The sequence below is a fragment of the Thunnus albacares genome, chromosome 4 (assembly GCF_914725855.1).
Source record: "Thunnus albacares chromosome 4, fThuAlb1.1, whole genome shotgun sequence".
In the NCBI taxonomy this organism is placed as follows: domain Eukaryota; kingdom Metazoa; phylum Chordata; class Actinopteri; order Scombriformes; family Scombridae; genus Thunnus; species Thunnus albacares.
In genome coordinates, this window is record NC_058109.1 from 20,986,184 (window position 1) to 21,013,306 (window position 27,123).

At 40.5% G+C, this 27,123-nt stretch overlaps 1 protein-coding gene and 1 non-coding gene across 2 annotated transcripts; both read left to right on the plus strand.

Moving 5' to 3' along the window:
- The first annotated feature begins 1,498 nt into the window (after positions 1-1,498).
- Positions 1,499-18,963, plus strand: LOC122980053 (G-protein coupled receptor 22). Its single transcript, XM_044347748.1, has 2 exons — positions 1,499-1,643; positions 15,025-18,963. Exon 2 carries the CDS (start codon positions 15,145-15,147, stop codon positions 16,819-16,821), a length of 1,677 nt encoding a protein of 558 aa, XP_044203683.1. The 5' UTR covers positions 1,499-1,643; positions 15,025-15,144; the 3' UTR covers positions 16,822-18,963.
- A 2,560-nt stretch (positions 18,964-21,523) lies between these two features.
- On the plus strand, positions 21,524-21,596 carry trnaf-gaa. The gene has a single exon. It is a non-coding gene; the product is annotated as a tRNA-Phe (tRNA).
- Positions 21,597-27,123: the final 5,527 nt, after the last annotated feature.

The window sequence follows — 27,123 nt, forward strand, 5'->3', positions numbered from 1 at the left end:
TTATTAAGATGTATAATAAGTACTTTGGGGAGTTGGATGGAGATGCAGGAGGGTCAACAATGATTTAATTCAGTTTTAGAGGCATGAAATGTTTCTTGTTCAAAGTTATATGAGCAGCAACCATGCCACCATCTGTTTATCAGCATACAGGGTTCAAACATGGAAAATTTCTGGTACAGGAGTAACAGGTTTTATGAATCATTTACACATTCAAAATGAATTTAATAGCAAACACAGCTGATAACTCACAGAGTCAGACTTTCTCATCCATTTCGGAAAAACAACTAAAGCCTTAAAAGGAGATTTTTCAGCACTCATTTTACCGTGGGAGGTTTTAAACAGTGAACAGCTGACATCAGCTGCCCCAGCTCTCCACAGAGACACCAGGTGTTCACACCTTTTATCTAAATCTCCCTCTGCACAGTTTATATCACATATTCACTTGCACAGTAATTTACACCCCTCACTAAAACAACTGTCTGCGAATCAGCGTGAGAACTGCATTGACAGGGACCTACTATTCCTTGTGTGCCCAAGGTCACAATTTTAACAGTCAGTGACCTTGATCCCTGCACACACCTCGTAGTGACAGAGTGCTCAGAGTAGAGCAGAGCAGATGGAAGTGATGCACCTTACAATGGCGATGATAATCCCAGGTGAAATATGGCTTCAAGCATCATGAATCTCCCCTTTAACCAGCTCGATGAAGTCGCCACATTGAAATTTAGAGTCTGACATGAGCACAGCAGACACTCACTGTGCAGCCCCCAGTGTGCAGCAAAGCATAGACAGAAGCCTCCAAAAGGCTCCTCCACAGTGGGTGGGGGACTGATTATCAAGTCTAGCCTGTATCGAGTCATCTTCCTCTGAGGGAGATCAGGTGAAGTGTGTGTAATATGTTTTGAGAGAGGCAGAGGGAGGGGGATGCAAGTAATTGGGAAATCTCGCTGAATTACTACAGAGGAGCGTTCGCCCTTGAGGAATCTCAGGTCGTCCTTGTGAGAGGCTACCCATCTTACACACACACACACACACACACACACACACACACACACACACACACACACACACACACACACACACCCCTGCCCCCCCAACCCCTACTCCCGCATCCCTGTCTCCACCCCCTTCCAACAAAAAAAAAAAAAAAAGGCTCTCCATCCTCCCCTCCTTCCCTCCCCTCTCCGCTTGCAGATCACCGTATTGGTCGCTGGGATGGAGCGACTGCGCTCCAGCAAGCGTTTAGCGCATATGCGTTGGGCCGGTCCGTGTGTGGGATGCTGTGCAAGTCCGCTGCATAAAAGTGGACAGGTGTAGCGGAGACGTGTTGAGTGGTGGAATTAAAAGAAAAACGCCAAGACACTGTGGCATTACCTGTAAGCGTGCAACAGCCACTGCTGCGCTCTCTAACTGCAGCCGCGGAGAGCCCCCCCCCACCAATACCCCCTACCACCACCCCACCAGCCACCCCTCTCGCTGTAATATTCATGACAAAACGGAGGCAAATTATTCTGGTCACGTTTTTTGGCTGACAGCCGGCTGTCCTGGAGAGCGCTGGAGTGAATCGAGGTCCAGTGCTGGAGATAGCGCAGAGTACCGACACCTGCAGTAGGATGTAAAGGGAATTCCCACTCACCAAACTGGTAAGTTTAACACAGCACTTCTGCTAAGACTCATTCATTTAAAATTCAGGTCATTATCAGAATTGTAATCATGATTTTGATCATTTCTTTACTACCACAGTCTGTTTAAAATATGTACTTGTAAAGGCTTTCAAATACTGTGTCTGTCTCTAAAATGAAACAGATGGTTTGCTCTCTAGAAGGAGACTAGACTGTGTAAAACCATTTTGATTCCGGACTGGAGGCGACAATAACAAATCACCTCATTGTCAGACCAGCACTTAAGAGGGCCCTGAAAACAGCCCCCGGACTTGTCACCGGCTGATTTTTATCGCTTGTTTGCATTTTCGGATATGAAGTGACTGATCTGTGGGACAAACACGCTTCAGCAGCTCCTGACCAATTTGGTTTGCACGTCCTGTACAGAAAAAGACAAGCAGACAGCACTTGTAATACAGAGGAAAATAAAGTAAATATGGAGGTTGGTTTTAGTAGCATTCTACTGGCTATTTGTATAATTTAGTATTTGTTTCGATAGTAATTTTGATCCTCCAAGTCTTCCATTTTCCAGGGACCCATAGTGGTTGTTGATGTGCTTCAGTCACATGGACGCGCCACGCTTAACATGAAGGTGGCCCGTTTGATCATCTCTAAGAGGCTCAGTTCAGCAGGCATTTATTCTTTTAATCATATAAAATTCTTCCACACTGCACATGATTGCTTGGTCTTGAACTGCCATAACCACATGAGATAATGGTGTTTGATGAGGATTGTTTATCAGGGCTCTTTTGCATTCATTAGAAAAACAGTACAATCGAAATGCATCTTTTTTTATAGATCTTGATAAGAAATTTGCATTTTCTCTGCCTGACTTTTGCTGTCAATTTGAATTCATTTGAATTTGAGATATGATTGGTGTCACAGTGCAGCACGACATTCATAAAACTCTCTATTTGACTTAAGTTAACCCCAGTTTAACTGTAGTAAAGGTTTACAAATACCACTGCATAACTTGCAGTGTAGCCCTGTCTTGCCATGTGTTTGAATGTGGAGCAGTGATAAAGATTGTTCTGAACACTGCTCTCTTGTTGGTGAGATGTGAAATTGGGCACATGTGTTGTTGGGTGATAGAAAAGTGGCCTTCTGTGACGGATTTGTCCCTGCTAACACTGGTGCAAAGCATCACATTGTCTAGTTCAGGTTAAAGTTTCGCTCATGCTCCCAATTAGTTTAATGTCAAAATCCTGCCTGTTTGCATTAGTTGATCAGTATTAAGGAAAAAGCTATTTGTTACCAAATTCTTCAGATATGGGGAAGCAGTTTTGTTTCCTGGCATGATGATTTGGCCATAAGTTACTTTTTCATCAAAGACTTTTTGTCAACATACCTTTAATATCACCTTGCTTGTTAACATTATTTTTGTAGTCTCTCGTATTTCTCATCATTTTCCTCTGCAACACTTATTCTGCTCTCTCACATTATGGATTCCCACGTGATATACTTTATGAATTTTCTATTTCGTTATATTCTCTTGTAACACGCAGTGCTATGCCACAATAATGTGTCAGCTTATTTTACTTTCAATTTGGCCTTAAATACTAATGCAGTGTTATTGCTTAGTAAGTGTGGTTATGTAATTTGTTAACAACTGTCAGACCGGCATACTGTAGACCTAATCTAGATAATGTATTATAGTTAGTTTTTATTTGCGGCTACAGTAAAACCTAAATTAAATGTTTAAGATTTAGCTTGAAATGAGGATAGTTAAACCTTTTTTTCGATCCTGTCCTTGCCAAGAAAAATGACACTATAGGTTATAATGTTAGTCACCAAAATGACCTATAGTTATGTTTGAGTGACAGACGCCAACTAGCAGTGCAGTGGAGATATCTATATAAGGTGACACATTTCCATATTCAGAGGTGGCGGCTTGGGTGGCTGGTTCGATCCCAACTTGCAAAAAGTGGACTTTATGGACCTTGCTGCAGGAGACCGCTGTTTTCTCCTAACCCTAACCCTAACCATAACCCTAATCAATTGGTTTTTGTGCCTAAACCTAACCAGACTGTAACCACAGCATTGTCACATCATAAAACATCATTATTTTTTAACAGTGGTTTGACAAATTATGTTATCCTGCTGATTACTGCCAAAAGAGGTGTTGGATTAGAAAACATTCCCATGGGTGGTTCTGGAGCGCATGGTTAAACAACCTACAGTATGTGGTCGTTTAATTTGGAAGACTTGTTTTTTTCCATTTTTTCCCCATTTGGTTGCTGACTGTCTCCTCAATTTTACTTTCTTGGTGATTTTTAACTGACACTGCAGTTCATTAACCACTCTGACATGTGTTGAAACAAGCTACTAAAAGGTACTGCCTGCCTCCTTTTGATTTTAAGCCCACATTAGAACTGTTCATCTCAAAATTGACTTTTTTAGTGAAACTGAACATAAAGATTAAAAACAGTTAATTAAAGCCCACCTGTCCTGTGATGTTTTCTACCTGTGTGTGTTGGTGCACACATGTGTATGTCTAACAGCTGTATTTCCACCTCTTTTCCACGTCGAATCCCTGATGTGAATCCCAACGGGAGAATTGTTTTAACATATTCCCATTTTCGATTCACTCTCATGGTGGCAGCCTGTGTGTTTGCTTTGCATGTGGGTCATTGTGTGTTTGTGTCTGTGCATGTATTTATAGAGAAGCTTTGATGCTGCTGGTGGGAAAATATTCCACCACACGTGTCACTCTTCAGCTAGAAGCCGCAGCGTAGTTGAGGGAAGCTGTCATATTTTGTTTCAGCGCAATGAGCAAAGGAATACTGTACCTCTGATCTGACTAGCTGATTGAGTGGTCTTATTTACATTTCATATATGACAATGCTGAACAGTGTAGATGGTGAGAGTCTTGTTGGGCTGATTAAAAGACAACAACAGTGTGGTAAAAGCACACAAGATTTATGTAAGAGCAGCAAATTGTATGTATTTGGAGGGTGTGATGTTTTCATTCCAAACATTAATTTTCCACTGACAATTTAAATCCTCCAAGCTGTTATGTTAATACATTTTTTATTGTATCTTTAACTTGACTTGTAAACAGACGGCAACACTGTTTGCAAGCTTGGCAGATGTTCAATATATGCAAAAATCTCACTGCAGTAAGTAGAAACAGTCACATTCACTGCTGTAAAAGCGTCCAACAACAGGCTTCAACAGCGGGTCTCAACTGTATTTAAGGAATTTAAACTGTGTCTATATTTGTGTATTCCTAAGTACAGTGCATACTTCCTTGCATAAAATCTTTAAAAAATAAGAATCTGCCTTTGAGTGTAATAACAGAAAAGGATCAAAACATAATAAACACTATAACTGCCTTGCACATAGATGTATTGATTAGTGAAGGCTGATAATGCTCATCCTTCTTGTCGACACGATCAGATTCACTATGTTAAATTAAATGGATACCGCACTTAATCCCCTATAGCCAAATATAGTAAATAACATTGTTCCTTGAAGCGTGTCAGTGCATGGAAACATGAGGGTGAAGCAGATCCCAGCTCGAGATAGGGGTCGTAGTGAAAAAGTAAGACATGTGAGGAGCAAATAGAGAGAAGAGATGGAACGATAAATCATTAGAGGAGCAGAGTGGAGTGACCGGGGTGAAATAGACTACCAAGAGGAGGGAGACAGAGAGAGAGGTATAAAACCACTTCATAGACTCAGTGGCCGCCCATCTGTAGCACAGGAATACAGCCGTTTTCTTGCTTCTGTCTTACAAAACATATTTAGGTATGTTTAGCTATATTTAGTTATAATTACATGTACTGCATATGTCCATGCTGTTGACACATCTGCTACACTAGATGGAAGCTGACAAGCACATTCTGTAAGGTGTAAGTGTAAATGAGGTTTGATTGACACTGCAAGTATTTAGTATGTGCCTCATTTGCTTTGCCCTCCTAATGGGTTTCTTATGAAACTCTCCATATGAGAAAAGAAGATGAATCCATGATTTTTTTTTTTTTGGAGATGTGTGTATGTGTTGGTCTTCCCCTCCCTCAGGTTAGACCTCTGTCTGTCATTACGGTGTGGTAGCACAGATGCCTGCAGTGGTGCTCTCCCCTCTTGGTCAATGGTGCCCTGTCTACAGGAGATAAATGGCATTAATTGAGCTCTAATTGCCTCCTGGAGTGAAATAGCTTAATCATTTTAACCTGGCACAGACAACATCAGTCTTTCTTTTTCTAGTACCTTATCTTTGTACTTTCTCCTTTTGCTCTTATTCCATTGCCTTCAAAGGTGTCTTCTTTTGTTTTCTGAACTCTTCATCTGCTCTTCATCTCGCTAAAGACTCATTGTCCATGAACACTGAACCTGAGCCAGTTTTAGACAAAATATTTTGATACATAAAGAGATCCCTCTCTGTGCAAGGACTGATCTACCAAAGCAAAGTTTGATTAAATTCCAGCTGAAGGTGAGCACTACAAGAGTGCAAAACTGTCCTGGTTAGGGATTTAAAATGTATGCTTGGTACAGTTTCAATGTAATGCTTTGTTAAAGGTAACCTGTGGAGTTTTTGACCACTATTAGCGCTGTGGAGCAATGTTTTAGGAGTGGGAACGCGATACACATTCCTGACAATGGTTTCACAGTCTTTCACTGATGTACAGATGGTGGTAACGTGCCAAGAAATGCAGGAATGCACCAGCAAAGGCAGAGAAGAAGACTGCTAGCAAGAGAATACAGATGTAAACAGTACATTTCAATATTTTAAAAAATGGTTTCGCAAATGTTTTATGTCAAAGAAAATGTACTCAGTGTGTTTATTAGGCCTCAAGGATACATAATATGTTTTGGTAAGAAACAGTCTAATCAATCAATCAAGTTTATTTGTCACATGTAATCATACAAGGTACAATCACAGTGAAATGTAATCCAGTTCTTTCAATTTGTGCAATAACGAGAGTTTAAATAAAAGAGGAATAGTAATGAATACATGTGTATGGTTTGAGGGAGAGGGTTAGTCTTAGACAGTGACCTCATGACGGTAGAAGCTCTTCCTGAGCCTCTCAGTACTGGCCTGGTGTATCTGCTACCTTCTTCCTGACTGCAGCACGGATAAAAGGCCATTATCCGGGTGGTTGGAATCCTTAATGATTCTCCTAGCCTTATTTTTGCCGTGCCTGGTGTAAATATCCCTTAGGCAGGGTAGAGTACACCTATTGTATGTTCAGCCAAGCGAACCACTCTTTGCAGGGCCTTGCGGTACTGTTCGGTGTTGTTTCCATACCAGGCAGTGATGTTCCTCATCAGGACGCTCTCGATGGTGCAGGAGTAGAAATTCCTCAGTATTTGAGGGGATACCAAAATTTCTTCAAGCGAAACAGTCTCTGTCTTGCCTTTCTCACCACTAAGTCGGTATGCAGCCCCCAGGTCAGGCCCTTGGTGATGTGGACACCAAGGTACCTGAAGCTGGCACCACATGGCACCATTAAGAAGGAAATGTCATCTTTCCGTATGGTATATGGAACAAAATCAAAGCATCAACACAGTTTTCTTCATTGCATACACCATTGCATTTCATACCATGTTTAATTGAAAGTTTTGACATTCAGTTGGGTATATTTAATGGAGATAAGTGTGGGAATTCTTTGATTTATTTTCATTAACACTATTTTCTTGCATTCAGCAGCTTTTGACTTGTGTGGAGACACTCTTGAAATTTAATTTACTTGGAAGAATCAAGCTGGAAAATCAAATCACTAATCCATGCAGCAGTCAAACGAAAAATCAAGACCAAGTTTATTGGATTCCTTAACTGAAAGCAAACGCAGTTTGAGTTAATGTAACAGATTTAGAAAACAAATTCAATCAAAGTTTGTGTTAGCGTCTCCTGCTTGTGTGAGGTTTTCAGGGTGAGTGTGTGTGTGTGAATATGTTCAGTGCAGCAATGTGCACATGAGTACAGGTCAAAGCTTTTTCTGGCTGAAGATGAGCACTGCTTAGAGGCCAGTCATCACACATACAGGTTTAGCGCTTTGTCACCAGACAAAAAGTGACTAGAGTCCTCGCACTGTAACTTATCTCTGTATTCTCAACACTCCAACACAACACAGCTCAACAAAAGTCAGTTAAGCGCATTTAGTGTGACGAATGCATTTGTATAATCAATTAACTCCTGATGACAAGTGTTGTTGAAATGGAGAGATGGAGGGAGACATCACAGCTAATCACTTCAGAGCAAATAAGAAATGTAGGAGTAATTAGTATAATAGACTAATATAATAGACATATAATGAACACTGTTATATCCCTGCATTTTATCGTGTTTTATTGTCTTACCATCATTATTACTAATCATTGCTATTCTTTTCGATGGGCCAGTGAACAGCCTTCCAAAGCACTGATTTACATCACGGTCTCCACTTGCTCTGATTCAGTTTTACTTGAATTCCTCTGGCTTTCACACTTGAATTTGATTTCTTCTTGTTTTAAAGAGCTGTGATTGCGTGGCAGCCTTGATTAGTGCTTATTGGGGGGTGGCGCATGTAATAGCAAAATTACAGGCTTGGGACATTATAGCTGGATATAGGATATCGAGGAGTGCCTTTAATGAATGGTGGAGCCAAATGAAATCCATCGAACACGCTGTCAGGTGGTAATAATGCCTCACACCCTGTGGACCAGAGCTGTCTAGAGACCAAGGTCTTCTCTCTATAGAGAGCTGGTTATATAGATTACAGGCTGTGATAATTAACTGGCCTTCTGCAGCTTCCTTATTGATGTTCTGGTAGCAGCCTGTCAAGAATTGTGGGATATAAAGTGATTGGACGTGTGAGTCTTTATTTTACCTACAAGGTCTCTGATGTAGTGACAAAATAGCAAATGGCTACTTGCACTGTTACATTATGAGGCGCTACTTTAGGATTCAAAATCACAGAATGGTCTATCTGGCAGATCTGGGGGGATTGCACAAAGATGTTGTCGTGTAAAAGCAAAGAGGCATGTGTGTGCTGGTGTAAGATGGATGGTGAAGAGGGGAGGCAAGGAGGTGCAACTGGGACTATTCAAAAGAGAGATGGATAGAGGTAGTGAACAGGGAACAAACATTCCCCTCCAGCGAGCACACGACTCAGCATCCATCTGCACACCCGTAAGCCTCCCTCCCATCCATCACTCCCTCACTGCACCTACCTCCCATTTTCATCTTACCACCCGTTACCTCCATCCCTTTCTCCCTAACTTGTCTCAGGCATAAGTGCAGCTGGGATTCAGCAGTTTCTTAAGCACATAAGATGTCATTCACCTCTGATAGCAATCCATCTTCCGTTGTATCTGCAGAGAGTGTAGGGACAGGGAGCGTGTGCAGAGACGTGGGATGGCAGTGGGTGGCTGTGTGAGTGGGTGGCTGTTAGCGATACATTGTGGACTACACGGTGTGCCTGTGTGTCTTTGGCAAGCTCAACAGGAGTTATGTTAACCCATTTTTACATTTTAAAGTGTTAAGTGTTGCTTGGCCTCACATAGCAGTTACGAGTTCATCTAACACCTGTAATAAACATGCAAGTGTTACATAAATTAGAAATGAATTGCGTGCATTTCTCCTGAAGCTGGTTAGGCTGTCCTGATCAGAGACACATTGAATAAGGTGGGATGTTGTTGCTCCCACTGAGTTGGTTGTGTTGTTGGCCTGTCCTGGCTGGTTTGCTGGGAGTCTGCCAGGGATGCTGCTGCCCAGCTGGTGGCTACTTGCTGTTAGCACTGCTGGATGAATTGAGTGGGAAAATTAAGCCTTTGATCAATTGTCTCACTGCGGACATTAGGAATACCTTAGACAGCCATGAGTCAGCATGCTGCATGCGCCATCATCCTGTTTGCTTTTTTCTTTTCTGTCTTTTTCTCCTTCTCTCCCCATTTTGCCTGTCTCTCTCCTTGGTTTCCCTTTCTTCCCTAAATGTCAGCTTTTGGTGTCAGCCCCATAGAATCAAAAAGCAAAGGCTTCTTTCTAGTCTCACCATTTTGTAGCGACATTTCACAGTTTTACAAGGAAAAATCCATAACAGAAGGAACAGATAGTAGCCTCAATAAACCCTACAATTCAACTATGGCTTCCATCTTTGTGCATCTGTAGTCAGTTACAACACCCTCATGTCTTTTTTAGTTATTTGAACAAACAGGCACTGCTTACCACCACAGCCTTTTTCTCTTTCCAGTCTCATTTTTGGAAAACATCTACTTGGGTTATTGTTGTCCTCATGTAAGCAGCACTGACAATCTCCATCTCCAGGCGCTGGATATTTTCCAATAGCTGAATATAAACTACAGCAGCAGGAATACAGATTAACAGCAAGAGCTCCTGCCAAAGGGACAAACTAACTTAAAGCAATTCTGTCGCTTACACAATCAAATCTAGTGAGGTATGCCTTACTGGACAAGACTTTCAGCATTGTGCATACAGTAAATGTCACTCTGAAGTTCTTCTGCCTCCTATTCAAGTTATTATACTTGAGTTGTCAATAATTTACTTAATTTACAGCACTAGACAACAGACAACAACAAGCCAGAAACACATTAGTCTATACTAACACTAACTAATCCTAACAAATTACTTCACAGTTGATTAGGAACAGACAGACATTGAGCAGATGTTGTCACACCACCAGAAATATACAAACTGGGCATATAAAGTTTTATAGAGGGCGCAGGTTATATTTAAATAATTAGCAAACTGAAGTCTCACATCTGTCAACCACAGTGTCACATCTACATTGCCGCAGACTGAGGTGACAATGGGAGGTTGTCCTCAGACGCGGTGCTGGATCAGCACTTTCAACAGCAGCAGGGTGAGATCCAGGCATGCAGCAGCGCGATGGACAGCAGTCATGACACAGACAGCCAGATTTAATTAACCGTTTCTGCCTCATTGCAGACCTGCAAACGTGTGTGTTGTGTGGCAGACAGGTGCACTGACCTGGAAGTTTTCCCTGTCATCTGAGGTATCATTCTGTGTAATCAGTGAAGGGTGTATGTATCTATCACAAAAATGATGGAAGGGGATATGATAAGTGCGGCTGATTGCACACTCTGGTATATTTGCCAGATTTCTGAGGATCAATTTTGCACAGGCGAAATAATAAAGGAAGCTTAATGAAAACCAAGAACAGCTGCCTCGGAGAACAAAAAAGAGAACAGTAATAAAAAATGAATACAATGTCTGACCAAATATTGGGGACAGAGTTGCAGGTGTGTTTAATTAACTTGAACTTGAATTTGGTCTTGACATCCACTGCTTCACTGCTGACATCCACTGCTGTACTTTGTTGATTGCACTCCGATAAGGTTTTGCAACTTTTAAATGCATTTCGCTGCAGTTGCCTTGGAAGCTTAGGGAAATATCAGCTGTATCAGTACCATCTACATCTTTTATTGTAAGAAGTTGTTTCTTTTTGCATCTTTCATTCCTCCTCTTCTTCATTTCCTTAGAAGACAAGTGCATGCTCATACCATCTAAGGACGACACTGTTAGTTTTGCCCTAAAGTATATACTGTTGGACCCTCTCCATCTGGCACAACCTCTCAGTGTACTAATTTTATGTGTTATTTCACCCAAGACACATGCCAAGAAACTGAAATGCCTTACCTGCCTAGGCTGAAAGCATGCCCACTGTTTGCCTTTGTGTGTTTTGTTGAAGCAATTAAGCCTTTGGCAGGAAACGAGTTGTCAGGAGTAAATGCTAAATACATGGATTGCTTGTGTGTACGAGTGTGTGTGTGTGAGGTGCATGAAAGATTGCAATGGAACAGAAAAAGCTAGAAAAACAATAGAGAAAGTGCTTTCACGCTAAAAACAGGATCTGCTGTAGCATTTGCCCTCTGATATTGTGAAAAGGGGTTGACAACCTGTCATCTACAACCGGACACCTATAATAACCCTGACAGCAGGGTCCAGGAAGTTGTGCACTATCAGTTTGTTGTTGTTTTGGAACAAAGCACAGACTCTATGGGTTCTAAGAAGCCAGAAAACATGAAAACATGAAAACATATGCAAAGCCAAAGCAAAGTCTCTAGATGACAGTTACTCATTTGGTTTTATACTGAACCAACCAACTTTATTATTTAGCTCTCTATACATGATTATTATTATTATAGACATGATAAATTATGCTTTTGATTGGTGACTGAGGAGAGGGCACATAGGTTTACTAAAACCAATTTAAGACTCTGTGTGACTAAAATGAAGTCATGCCCCACAAATGATGATCATTCAACAGAATAATAAGTGATGCTTAAAAAAAATCAAGCATCAGATTTGTTTGTCCTCAGAAGTAATGACCAAAGCGAAGCCTCTATCAAGCTGGTAAAACTTTACAGATGTTATTGTCTTTTTGTTTGGGTCATGTCTTAATATAACATGTTTTCTAGTACATGCCCTAATCTCCTTCTGCCCCAACTCCTCTGTCTGACTTGTCAATCACATCAATCACAGAGCGGATATTATTTGTGGTGCCACAGTTTCACCTTGTTTCCAGCTATTTTCTGTCAAGCTATTTTCTACTTAAAAGTGTAACAATGTGCTCACATATAGACACACACAAACACATGCTGATTGGTTGCAACAGGGACGCAACAGCACAATGTGTTTATAATTCCTACTGAAAGACAAAAAACACTGATGATTAGAAAATCTGCCCGAAGTTCAGCATCCTGTCTACACATTTTAATTTTCTTCCTCCCTCTCTTGCCGTAAAAATACAGACTATTGTGGCTTTTCCTGCCCGCAGGTCACAGCTGCTCACAGATGTTTTCCAGTCTTTCATCTGTGGCCCTTTGCATCTCTTACTAGTTCATCACACAGTACTATCTGTTATCACAGAACTGATTGTGGCTCATTGTTTCACTTAGTCATAGAATAGTGCCAATTACTCTTGTTGAAAGCTATTCAGCTTGCTCATTTCACCAGTACACTATTATCCCTTGTACTAATTTGCAGGACTGTTAAGACAAACAGATGATGGCCTGATGTTTGATGAGACTGATCAAATCAGTGATTGCAGAATGCAATGGATATGGATAATTTTACTCTTATAAAGAAGAGCAGGGACTTAACATGTGTGTTTTGTTTTCACATGATCTGTGAATAAAAAAATATAGATCGCAGTTGTTGTGTTATCCCACTCAATTTTCAGCAAATCTTGGTGAGCTTACATTTACAAAGTTATTGAGTTCTAATTAAACGCTATCGGAGAGTTCAGTTTTCATCCCTGGCATTAATTTACTGTAGTGCTTCAAACAACCCTCTCATGAGCTTTTAGACACTGGTTGGTCAATGGAGTATTGACATGTATGTTGCCTCTGTGATTGGTGTAAGTGATTGACTGTCAAACATAAAATGTGCCTTTGTTTGCTCCATGATCCTCTATGGCATCGTGTAGTCATCACTATTGAATAAAGACTGTAAACATAATTGATTCTGATGACATTATAAGGTCACAGCTCACACAATATTCTCGGGTAAGAGGCTCAGTGTTGATAGTCTCAAACACATGGTGGATCTAGATTTTTACTCCTGGGAACATGTCTGTGAAACAAGATGATGTCATAATGTTGCAACCCAAAGACCACATTTTCATTCATTTTCAGTCACTTTTATACTGCTTTTAGGATGGCAAAATACTTAAAAAAAACATGTATTGAACATTTTAAAAACCCTATCTTTGTTCAGTAATATCAGGTGGCTTACGGTATTGTGATATTTTGTCAAAGTAAATGCAACACTATTTCTTTGTTGGTGTTAAAAGTAAGAAATAAAAGAAATTCGCTCAGAACTATTTTATGCAGCACTCGAAATGAGACCACAGTTACTTGTGAAAGGATGAGACAGGGAGTGTGTCTGTGAGCTCCCTTGCCTCGGGCCTGTTAAATTGGCAGATCGATGATGCTTTAAATCAATGTTCCAGCAACTCCACAAACCCCATGGAACCCATTAGTGGATTAAGATAGACCACTGTTCCACACTGAGTCCTGTTCTGCCTGCAGGTCCTTTCCACATGACAAATGGGAGGAAAAACTGTGAAATAAAACAAAGAGAAAAGGGCAAATGAGAGGGTGAGAACAGAAAGTATGTCAGAGGAAAGGTTGATAGAGAGGTCTCAGGTCAACACTGCCAGTAAGGACACACCTGTAGCTCTTCATTCAGAGACACATGGAATAGTAATCTTTCTTCCTGTATATGAAGATGGGGTCTATCTAATAAACCAACACTTCATATGATTCCTTCCCGAGCACAGGAGAGCATCCAGTGAGCATGAATAGCATGCTCTACATGCAAAGTACTCTGTATCAGCCAGTAAACTGAAGATGCAACAGAGTAGGAAGGGATGTGAGGGATGTAGAAAAGAGGGGGTGTGGAGAGAGGATGCCAGGGGAGCTAGTCTTTCTCTGATAGCGTTGTTTATGTGCCACTGTCCGTGGATCATTGATCCATTCGTCTTCATTGCATCTCCCTGTGAGAACTATTAACTGCTGCCACCCTCAGTTGGTTGCCTGTTATGTTGACAAGCACTGCACGGTCTCTCTACCAGCCCACCAATGTCTCTGCCACCTCTCCTCTTGGAGGTAGAAGCTGACAGTTTTATACTGCTTGTAGAATAATCAAGACCAAGGATTTAACAGGGGAATTTTTATATTTGCATTTACTGGGTTTTGTACAGGCATTAATTGTCTTCACAAGGTGGGTTGCCGATCATGAAGGAAGAGGTACAGGTGGATCTAAGTACTATAAACAACATGCATTATGTCACTACCATCTCAATAGTACTGGCGTGCTGGTTGGTTCTTTATGTTTCCTTGTGCTATATCCTACAAGCTTTGTTTCTGACCCATATAATGTATGTTGCGTAAGAATGAATCATGAGAAACATGGTTATGTCTTTGTAACAGAATTCAGCACAGTATATAAACTATAAGCATAATCAGGAAATAAATTCCCCAGTGGTTTGATAAAATCTGCAGACTGCTCAGATCCTCTGCTAAGTCTCTACTTAATGCACTCATACTTGCAAATATGCCGAAAATTCCCCTCTGCACTGTTAGCATTGTCTATGCGACGCATGTTGTTGTCAAACAGCCTGAGCCCAGTGAGACATCATGGGTCATCAGCAGCAGCTTGAACTGCACCCCATGGCTCCAGTCGACTGCCAAGATCACTTTTCACTTCGCTGTCAACTCATAGCTTCTCTTCACTTGTGAAATCTGACAAGTTTGACTTGTACTTGTTGTGCAGTGTTATTTTTGAGTAAATATGAAACAAGATGACTGCTAAACTCCTTGATCTTTCTCTGTCTTCTGTCTGTCTTTCTCTTCCTCTTCTCCTTTCTATTTTTCTCCTCTATTTTTTTCATAGAAAACCGATCTGGCCATCATCTTCGTTGGTGTCTTGTTTGAGCCAGAGGAAAAGAAGAGACAGAGCATGGTCTCGCGTGGCGGCCTCTGTTGCTATGTGTGAAGGAGTGCTGTGGCGTCCATGGAGACCGAAGGCTATCGTGACCTCCTTGAGACCAGCGATGGTCAGGGGGTAGGCCTGCTGGATGGAGGGGGTGGGGAGGGGGTGGAGGAGGGCTGGAGCACCCCCTACCCTCTGGGCTACCAGGTGTCTTTGACCACTGTGCTGATGCTGGAGCTGGTGTTGGGCTTCAGCAGCAACCTGACCGTACTTGTGCTCTACTGTGCTCAGTCCAACCTTGTGGATTCAGTCAGCAACCTGGTCACAGTCAACCTCCATGTCCTGGACATACTGGTCTGTGTGCTGTGTCTGCCGCTGACTGTGGCTGTGATCCTACTACCAGCTAATGGAAGTGGAGTTGGCAGTCTTGCCACGCTGTGTCTCTTTCACGAGGCCTGTGTCACATTCACCAGCGTCGCCACAGCAGTTAATGTGCTGGTGATCAGTTTGGACCGATACGACATCTCAGTGCGTCCAGCCAGTCGTCTGCTGACCCCCAGGCGTGCTGCGCTGCTCCTGGCAGCGGTGTGGGCTGTGTCTCTGGCTGTCTTCTTCCTGCCCTTCCTTGAGGGGGACTTCTTCTCTTTGAGGGCTGAGGATGGTGAGGATGAGGAGCCAGAGGCGCAGAACAATGACTCTGAACTCACCACTGGAGTGACACCCATTTTTTCCTCCCTTTCTCCTTCCTCTTTACCCTCCACTCAGCCCTCCTCCCCTTCACACATCCTGCCTCCAGTGTGGCAGAACAGGACACTGTTGTGCATCGGGGGGCAGGGGTATTACACAGGCCTGGCTATGTATTACCACCTGTTACTCCAAGTGCCCTGCTTCTTCATCGCTGTAGCTGTCATGTTGTTCACATACTCCAGAATCCTACAGGCCCTCAACATTCGCATTGGTTCCCACATGATGAGGGGTGCGCGTGCAAAGGACTCCACCTGCAGGATACGTTGCAGGAGGCAGAGGAGGAAGGACCTCACCTTGTCCACAGAGGTAGTGTCCTCCAACCAGAACCAGAACCTCACCCATCCTCCCCTTATACCCTCTCCCACACCAACACCAACATCCCCACCACCACTCTCCTCCATGCCCCAGGGGATGTCTGACAGTGGAGCAACTGTCACTACTGTCAGTACTGCTGCCACCACCCCCATCGCCACCACACCGGCAACTCCTGCTTCTCCAACCCCGGCTTCAGCCTCAACCCAGACCCATGCCACTTCACCATTGCCTGCCTCCTCCATGGGTGTCCAGGCTTCGGTTTCTGCTATCATCGCTTTGAGGCGGGCTGTGCGTAGACACAGGGACCGTCGGGAGCGTCAACGTCGTGTTCTTAAAATGTCCCTAATCATTATATCCACCTTTATGGGCTGCTGGGCCCCTCTGTCTGCAGTCAATGTTCTCATCCTGTGTCTGGGTCCCAGTGACAGCCTGGTACGGATCCGCCTTTGCTTCTTGGCAATGGCTTATGGAACCACCATCTTTCATCCTCTGCTCTATGCTTTCACAAGGCAGAAGCTGCGCCGTGCCCTCAAAACACGTGTCAAGAAAAGGGTAGTGTCCCTTCTGCAGGTAGACCCAGCTCCCAGTGGGGGAACAGTTATTCATAACTCCTGGGTGGAGGGGGGAGGCCACAGGAAGAATCGCAAGCCACGGATGGAGGCCAGTGATGGCACTGATGCCTTACAGAGGCAGTGAGGGAATGAGGCTGGTCTTCAGCATGTTTGCATGTGTGAGTGTGTGTGTTTGTGTGTGTGTGTTAATTTGAAGAATCATGTGTATCTTACCAATTTGCTAAAGATGGATTGTGTGTATATCCTTGCATAGGTGTGAGAAAAATGATAACCACTTAGTTTACAAAGGTCAGGACAAATCCCATGACCTCTGGTTCCATGCAGATGTGGAGACAGGTGAGTCCTGAGCTCTAATTAGAGCAGCTCTCTGCTCTCTTTACACAGGCCCTCATTAGTCCACTCCTTGACTGACAAGGTGACCGCAGTGTCTCCATAGCAACACTGACCAAGCATTATAACAACACTATACCGATGGCTACTAAAGATACTAGTGTGCACTCAACATTTAGGGTAAGGGTTAGATAACAGTAAACGCATACATTAATGCTCCTGCGTGCATTTTTAACTTGCATGTGCATGTACATATGCACAGATAGACACACACACACACACACACACACACACATAATGCACACTGATCTGCATTTAGTCATTACCTGTGAAAGCACACTGATATCTACCTGCACAGATATTCTCAGTGAGAAAATTAATAATTGAAGTCTATATTTCTTTTTCTTTCCCTATTTTTTCATGCCTTAATTGAGTTATTAATGTATTCTCATGGTGCTGAATGTCCTGCTGTATGTTTACAAAAAATGTATACAAGTGAAAGGATTTGCACATGGTGTAGCAAAATTAATCGCAGGTAAATGCAAGCATCCAGATTCAAAGTTTACAGGCTCAAGTGAAACTACCAGGAAACTGCAAAAAAAAAAAAAAAAACTGATACAGATTTCATTTCAAACAAGCACCATATTTTATAAGAATGTGTGCAAAGTTAAGCTAAAAGGCATGACTTTCTTTTGGAAAAAATAAACTTTAAGAGTGACGTGGATTACGTGGGCGAGGATGTGTGATTGTGTTCGTATGTTTGCATGTATGCACATGTGTTTGTGAGCGTGTGTGTGTGTGCAACAAATGCGTGGTTGTATGAATGAACAAATGTGTGTGTGTGTCCATGATTATGTGCAATAAATCATGAGCAAAGCAATGACCCCTAGGATGTGAACAAAGAGAATGTGAACACAGAATTGTCGGTTTTCTATTAGTGGTTTAGATTACAGAGGGAAGAGAGACGAAAGGGGACTTAATCTTCTGATTAACAGCAGGAGGCTGCTGGGCAAAACATAAAAGCAAATTATATGGAGCAGTTGTAACTATATGTATATGACAGGCCACTGTAATACTACTGAAATTGTATCACTTCAGTTTTAAAGTGGTAATCAAAGGGCAATATTTTGTTAAAACTCCATTGAAACTGTCTCTGTAATCACTGCAGGTAAACTAGCATCCTAAACCAGAGAAATGCTGATGTGGAAAAACAAACAAACGCTGACATGGGACACCATCTCACGTTCGTTGTTTGTTGCTCTGGAGGACAGAGTCACTGCTTTTGGACAGCACTTTGAATGACTGCGGAGGCAAACAGGCCTCTGTCAGCTTCTGAACTGAGTCTGGACATATTACACTATATCTGTGTCTCTCTTTCTCCTCAGGGCTTCATGTCTCATTTCAAAATGTGCTGGACATTGAACAATAAACCAGCCCTCAATCAGCTGTTGTATTATGGGTGTTAAAGTAGGTAAAGATTTATGTCAATAAGTAGATAGAGTACTTTGTATGGGCTCAAGTCTTGGAGAGCTCCTTGGGCTTTGGGCTATCTCCCCCTTAATCCTCAACCCTTTTACACTATTTCTGAGTCAGACAGAAGACAATAATTCTTGTGTATTCGTGTACATTTTTCAGGGATGTAAATATTGAAGTGTCTGTTTTGAGTTTTAGTCAAAAAAAAAAACTTTTTTGGGGGGGGTCACAATCATCTGCCGGACAGAAAAACAGCCATTGTGATAAACTCTGAATGATTTGGAAAGTTTCTGTAAAGAGATGATACATGTAATTGTATTTGTGTTAATACTGTATGTGTGTACACTGTACTGTACATTTATGACCATGTGTATAGAGAAATATTAGTATTGTATAAGATTTATATTACGTGTTATTGTATAGAACAGAACAGAATCTGTATTAAAAGGTGATCTATCTAAGACTTGATCTATCTCAGTTCACTGTGTCAGTTTATACATTGGTTGTTGTCAATTTTCAAATATTGACTTTTACTTATCAGCAGGGACATATTTAATTGTACAGGAGAAGCTATTATACTGTGTTTATATTTCTGTCTAGATCAATGTTCTTTGCTATAATAATAAAAAATGGAAATATGAAAAAGAAAAAAAGGGTTTTTAAAAAAGCAATACAGAAGAGGAAATTATAAAGATTTAGGAGAAACACCATATTCTTCTTAAATTTAAAAAAGACTTTTACAACATGTAATAATTATGGACCAAATAGAGAGGTCAACCAACTATATGTACAGTATATAGTGATGTTTCTGAAATAATTAAATTATTTATGAAATCACAAGGAATGATATGTGAATGGATGAATGAAATATATATATATATACATATATATATATATATTTACAATTTTATTATGAGGAACCGCCTTTTACTGGGCTTCCATCACAAACGTAGCTGTATTCCTACAGGGAACTACTGGGATTCATCCTGCTTGAGGTGACTTGGGAATTCCTCCATTCCTCTTCCTCTGGACGTTACTGTCTGTCGCTCTTTTTCCTGTCTGTCTCCCCCTTTCTACATCTCCTGTTTCCACTCCCCACTCATCTGATCCCTAAATTTAGAAACTCCATCTCAGATACTTGCAGTATTTAGTGCTGACTGTAGTGAACCCTCGTTATGCCTCACTGTGATGTGACAACTGTGCTAATCACCAGTACTAATGAAGATAAAACTTGTTAGTCAGGTAAGCATCTGTCGAGGCTGCTCAATCTCTTCATGTTGACACTTCATTGTCTACTTTACCAGAGCAAATCTGTCTGTGTGCGTGTGTGTGTGTGTGTTTGTCTCAGAACTGATTTGTTCAGCGAATCAACAATGTATTCTTCCATCCTGCTTGATAATCTAATCAGTCCCCTCCTCTTTCACACCCCCGTTTCCTCCCTTGGTTCCCCTTCTCTTTATTCCACCAGTCTGCATCTCTCTCTCATCTCTTATCCACACTCAGGCCTTTCAGAACAAAGCGAGGAACAGCTGCAGTGTCTGTGAAGGAAGGAAAGTCACCTTGGGGGATGACAGAGGAACAAAAACATGCAAGAGATGGAGAGAGACAGAATATGAGAGGCAGTATAGAGGGGAGATTAGAGGGGAAAGAGAGGAGGGAAGGGAGGCATAGAAGCTGGCATTGGAATATCATATGACTAATAAAGGGATAGCACTGCATCACTGCAGAACCGTTAGACAAAACAAACACCAAAAGCAGATAAGATTAGCTAGCCACACTGTCTTCTACCACTGTTGACCCATTAGACTCTTACAATATTGCTCCTATCGATCCTACAATGCCTTCACATTTGGGTGTCATCCAAAAGACACATAAGTCACAGAATAGCCAACAAGTAAGTATTTTAAGTGCGTCCTCCCTGCTCTTTCGTGATTTATGGCAAAGCATTCACCCATTACTGACTTTGACAAATGTTTTGGCCATTGTCTGAGCTCTGTAATGGATGGGAATAAAGCACAATAGACTGGCAATGCTTTGACAGGACTTACTGTCCCAACTGGCCCTGGTCTGACACCCTCTGATCTAACCAATATTTAATCCATTTTAATGTAATTTGATCACTGAGACATTTTTATCAGTATCGCTCTGATGTGTTCAAGGAGCACTGGAGACTTCAGAAGTGACTGACACAGATTTTTCAATAACAGAAAAGTAATTTGATATACATGTATACAGTAAGTATGTCATACACTGCATATGCTACCATATTGATATTCTAAAATATACTGCACTTAAGATCATTAAACCTATGATGATTCCTCTCCATATCTGTTACAATTTAGATTAGAAGTAATGGTATAAAATAGGTATACTTTTTACATAAAGTAAATGTATTGATTTTTTTGACAATGGGAAGCAATAAAAGTGTCTTGATTTCATATGAATTCAACCTCATTCCATCTAAACATTTTTAACATGCAAATCTCCTTCAGGTAAGTAAGTTAGTACTGATTGGGGCAGAGGTTTTTTGATTTATAGTGCATCTATGGCAAGGTGGAGTCAGGAAACTACACTTAAAGAAAAGGAAAATCTCTGAAGGATTGTGCCATTAATAATTTTCACAGTGTGAACCAGAATTTTATGGCTGCCGGTGGCGCCATCTTGTGTTCAAAAGTTAGAACAACACTATCTAAGCTCAACACGGCTAAATGTCGGAGTTTGTGTTTCTCTGTTGATCTTTTGTACCGGCTTTGCTGTCTTTAGCTCCCGATAACAACATATTTTTATAATTCGTATCGCTTTTTCTTCGTAAATCGGGCTCCTGTTGGCTTAGAAACGTTTTCCAGCCTCCCCATCGTGTTGAAGAGTAGCTGAAGCGTTCACACAGGTGAGCTACGTTTATGTAGCCGTCGTGAGGAAACACAAAGCACATCCCCGGTTACACAAATAACACAGACAATTATGCTAATTATCCGTAGAAGTTTTTATATATAATTGTAGGGGATACATCATTATACAGACGCGCCGAAATAGCTCAGTTGGGAGAGCGTTAGACTGAAGATCTAAAGGTCCCTGGTTCGATCCCGGGTTTCGGCAGCAAATGTGAAACCTTTTTGCCTGTTCTTCGAGGTCACGTGAGAACACGGTAAGTATTCATTGTGCTTGTGAAAACCATGTTGGTACGCAGCCAAAAACTGGAAAATGCAGATATGTACTCCAGCCCAATTTTAAAGTACAAAGTTAACTTTCATTCTGCAAATAGTAGCATAAGTTGCTCATTGGCATCAAAATGGACGGGATGTTAACCTCACGTTGAGCGTAGTGTTATTATAGTTTTGTATTTTTCATCAGTTTTTATTTTCATTTCGTTTTTAATTTTTGTTTTCAGTTCAGTTTCGTTTCAGTTAGTTTCCAGAGTGTGTTTGCTCGTTTCAGTTTGGCTTTTATTAGTTTCGGTTTTAGTTTTAGTTTAGTTTTTATTAGTTTTAGTTTAGTTTTTATTACTTTCAGTATTCGTTTTAGTTTAGTTTTTATTACTTTCAGTATTAGTTTTAGGGTTTTTTCATTATAATATGGGGGTATTTGTCAGGGGCAAGATTTAAGAAGTTCAGAATAGGTATTAAAATACAAACATAACACTTTGTGAGAGCAATAGACTCAGTCATGTAGACATCTCAGTCTAAATAAAAGTACAGTATGCACTAATGCATCTACATGCTTGATGTTTTGACAAATTTGACCAAATTGACAAAGACTAAATTAGACTAAAACAAGACATTTTCTGTATATTTTTATTTTATTTTAGATAGTTTTGTAAGTACACAGTTATATTTTTATTTTTTCTAAAGTCTAGTTTTTATTTCTATAACAGTTCAAATGTATATTCACACCTAGTTTTAGTTTTTAGATTAGTTTTAGTTAACTATAATAACCTTGGTTGAACATCAAAGTTTAACATACAGAAGTGACTTTCAGAGTGTTAAATTATTGATGCATCATAAGTAGCATTTAATATAACTGCACCAGGCACTGGTGACATTTTAATCTACACTTACCAGAAATATTAAAAACTTTGCAGTGCAATGCAGTTTTTTATGGTGTTGCACAAGACTACAGTATATTCAAAGGTACAAGTGTCACAAAAGAGTTTTTAATTGTGGTTACATGAGTTTTTCAATTGCATTACATTGTAGGGGTGTATAGTATGTAGCAGTTCATCATATTTACAAGCGTGTACGTTTTCCATGTGAAATCTTAAAGTATGTATAGTACAAAATAAAGTACAAGTACGTCATGTATGCACTTAAATACTCTAATGTGTTACTTTCTTCCTCTGTCAAATGTTTGCGTTTAGCAGTTTTATGTTTCTAATGCTCAGTGAATAACAGTTCACCTGATACAACAATTAGAGAACATTTACATTATGCATACAAGCATGTAGCCTATGTAATATAATGTAAATCAGCTATATATAGTGCTTACAACCAAAAGGAAACCAGTTCATGTGAAATTTCACCAGGTGGCGGTCTTGTTTAATAAATCATTGAACAGTTGCCTCATCAAATATTAAAAACAGCTCAGCCTGCAGTCTACCTCAAGGCAATTAACTGTGTTAATATAGAAAGTTCAAATAGACGTTGAGCATTAAACCAAAACTGTAGGTGTTTCTTTAAAATAAATATTGTATCTTATTAGACTCTGACATAATCAACACTGTATGTTCAACAAACAAGCACACCCACTGAATGTGAAAATTTGAGTGTGTTAATGTTAAGTGTACACTGACTTTTTTTTTTTATCATTCCAGGATAGACATGTCTACAAAATACAAATGTATACATGTACAAGAACAAAACATCTCTGTTATAGAGATAGTAGAGCACAGGATAGAAACTCAAGGCTGAATGCTCTAAAGAAACATAGTTTCAGAGGTAATTCCTGAGTTTAGCTCCTGCTGTTACTCAAAAAAAGACAATGGCAGGGTTTAGCTCGCATGAAATAAAACAGCATATTAAACACCACATGCTTCATATTCAAGAGAGGACTGTAAATATCAACGTATCTGCTACATACAGTATAATGGTTCATTTCGCACTTTTAAACAACATGGCAATTCAAAGAGCTTTATGTAAGACATAAAAATGTATTAAGACAGTATATGAAAAAATGAAAGAAAATATACAACATTTTTATTTCCCAAACTTGTCTACTTGTTCCCATTCAGCCTGAGCAAGAGGTGTCACAGCAGGTGGGACAGCATTCCTAAAACAATGGGGTTCCTCATTCAGTTATTTACATCAATGTACTGGGAGAATGGGGAGGTGTTATCACAGAGGTGTCCGGCAAAAACATGAAGGGTAGTGCAACAAAACAGTTGTTCCTGGCTAATTTGCTTCAGCACAATGCAACATCATCCAGGAAATGTAGTGGGATAAATACTCGGTACAGTAGGGAAAGAACTGTTTTAGCCAATTAAACTGGCACACATGCACACCCCAGTATACTACTGTGAGGAAGTTTTGGCGTTTTGGTTCATATTGCATCTTCTACCGTGCAGTGACTTTCCCACACCAACACATTGCCCTTAGGGCTGTTGTCTCATCATGCTATTGTTGGTTTAAAGGCCCAACATCCCAACAGTTTTATGCTAATCAGTTAGTCACATGACTGCTGTGTGACCTCAGTGTCTCCTGTTTGACGTCATGGAGTGAATTAACTGGCAGAGGTTACAGTAAATCCTGGGAACTCACCACCACCCACTACTACTTAGGAAGCCTTCTGGATAGTTGGCAACACATTTTTTGAATCTTCAAATATAAGCCTGCTAGACTTGTTGTTTATTGTTTGGACAGTTTCTAGTTCTCGCTTTTTCAAAATGGGTTCACATTAAAAGTTCCAGTCCTCTCTGTATGATGGCTGAAGCACTCCAAAATGGCTACACAATAACAGAGACCAAATGTGCCATTATATCCCATCAATTCACACATATTTCAGAATCTGCCTTCCTCGTCAGGCACAACCTTACACTCCTCCTACACCCAATACCTCTCTCTCTCTCTCTGTTTACTTCCTTACTCTCTCGAGTAGCTCTCACTCAGTACTTCCTTACTGTACATGAACTTTGATTTTGCATTATATGATGAAATCATATACATCATAACATAAAGGAATTTCACGTTCCCTCTTGCAAACTCATAAAAGAAACAATGAATGAACGTCGACCCCTTGCAACACATTTTTAATCACAAACTAAACATTCGTGTTAGTGGAAACGCTCTCTCTGGACCTCCTCGCTCCCTTACTACTTTCTCTTTATCTACCACACAAAGTAACGTTTATCTGTTTCTATCTCTTGTTTCGGTATTTAACTACTTCCTAAACCTGTTTCTTTGCCTGCGACCATCCACCAGTGGAGACACCACTCCTTAGTTTATTTATACATACCTTTCCTAGAGGAGGCTGAACCCAGTGCACTCTGAACACGACACGTGAGGTGTTTATTTTGTGTGTGTGTGTGTGTGTGTGTGTGTGTGTGTGTGTGTGTGTGTGCGTGTGCGTGTGTGTTTGCAAAGCAGATACATTGAGAGGGTGTGTGACAGAACGTGTCCTCGATTTGGAAAAAAATTGTTTACATCTATTCTTTTATATTGAACACAATTTACAAGTTTTTTTTCTCAAAACATTCACTCAAACAAACCTCCAAGACATAATACGGTTTTTTTTGTGTCTGTGTATGTTTTTTGTTTTAAAAAAACTCAACTAATTTATAACCTGACAGAAAGATGTGAAAGGACAATGTTGAGTTCTTTTTTTAATGACTGTTGATTAGTATATTGTGCTCAGTGTTAATAATTTGCTGCAATGCAGACGCTCAGCAGAAAAGCAGGGACCATGACATACAGTAAATGACAGAGAAAAATGATTATCTGTAAAACATTTTTCGCTATTAGTCAACGTATAACTGCAGCGTTATTATGTAACAGGCTGTGGCCATGTGGTGCGAGGCAGCAGTTGCGAAAGTCTGGCAGCTATCCCAAACCATGATGTTGAATGTATGAAATGCATAGCTTATACTTTGTGGTACCAGAGTTGTGTATGTGAGAGAGTTCAGTTAGACTCTTTCTGGCAACATCTTGTATAAAGTAACCTATGATTATTTCACTGTTGCATTGACAACTGAGGATAAGTTCTGCATCACCTGGATCACAGTTATAATACAAATCCTTTGTGAGTTAATGACACAGTGGTGGGACAGATGATTCAGATACAACTCACATGTTTCACATCATTTTGACACTTTGTGGTCAGGTAGAGATTTTGAGGAGACTTAGTGCAATTTTGTGTAAGAATGTGTGTGTGACTGTGTAAAATAATTAAACAATGAATAGTGATCCAGTATAATGTGCAGGATATATATTTTAGTTAGCTCATACAGCTGAATTGTAGTTGAAGTTAATTTTATACAGCACTATGTAAAAGTTTTAGGCACTAAAAGTAAAGTGAGAATGCTTACAAAAATATTGCTATAAATTGTTTTAATTTATCAATTAACTTCTTACAAAGTTGAGTAAACAGCAGAAAACTAAATGAAATCAATATTTGCTGTGTGCAGCTTTGCCTTTAAAACAGCAGCAGTTCTCAGTTCACGTTAATATAGTTTTTCATGGTAACTTGCAGGTAGGTTGTTGTAACCATCCTGGAGAAAGAATGTTCTTCTGTGGATTTATTATTTAGGCCTCTCAGTTGCTTCTTCATGTAATCCCAGATTGACTCCATGATGTTGAGATCAGGGCTCGGTGGGGGCCATACCATACCATCTGTTGCAGGACTCATCATTCTTCTTCATGTTGAAAATAGTTCTTTATGACTCTAGCTGTATGCTTGGGGTCATTGTCCTGTCATGAATAAATCTGGGACCAATCAGACACGTCCCTGATGGTATTGCGTAATGGCTAAGAATCTAAACATCTAGGGTGCCTGAAACTTTTGCACAGTACTGTATATTTACTATATAGTGCACTATATCCAAATATATCCAAATTCTGAGTGCAACATTTATGCCGTATAAAGTGCCCTCAAAGATTGCAACAATTAAATGAAAAAAATTTGTCTCAGTAGCATGAGCACAACTTTCTGCTGCTAACAATCCTAAAAATCATCGTGGCACATTTTACAGATGCGAAAACCAACAGTTGTGAGACACTACACCTGTCAGTGTTGACGCAGAATGATGATGATTTATATGCATCTGAAATCTACATTTATCACTCACTATACAGTAAACTACTGAGTGTTTCCTAAAAACAAAAACAGAAAAAGAATCCCCTCATATTGCTGATCACCTATAAACTACTGAATGTTGTAGCAGGCAAAGCACAAGTGTAACTAATTATGTTAATGATGGTCCAGCTCCATTTAAGTGTCTCAATGAGTTGTGCTAGTGAGCCAACATGCAAAATACCTAGAGCTGGAACACTTAAAATTGAATGCAGCGATTGTTAATTAATGATCTTATGACATGTCAAAATCTCTGCAGTGCAAAAGGTCTGTTGTGTTCTCTCGTGTCAGCCGCTGAGTCGTCTGTTTGTCCAGTGACGCGATTAAGACACGAGAGGACTCACAT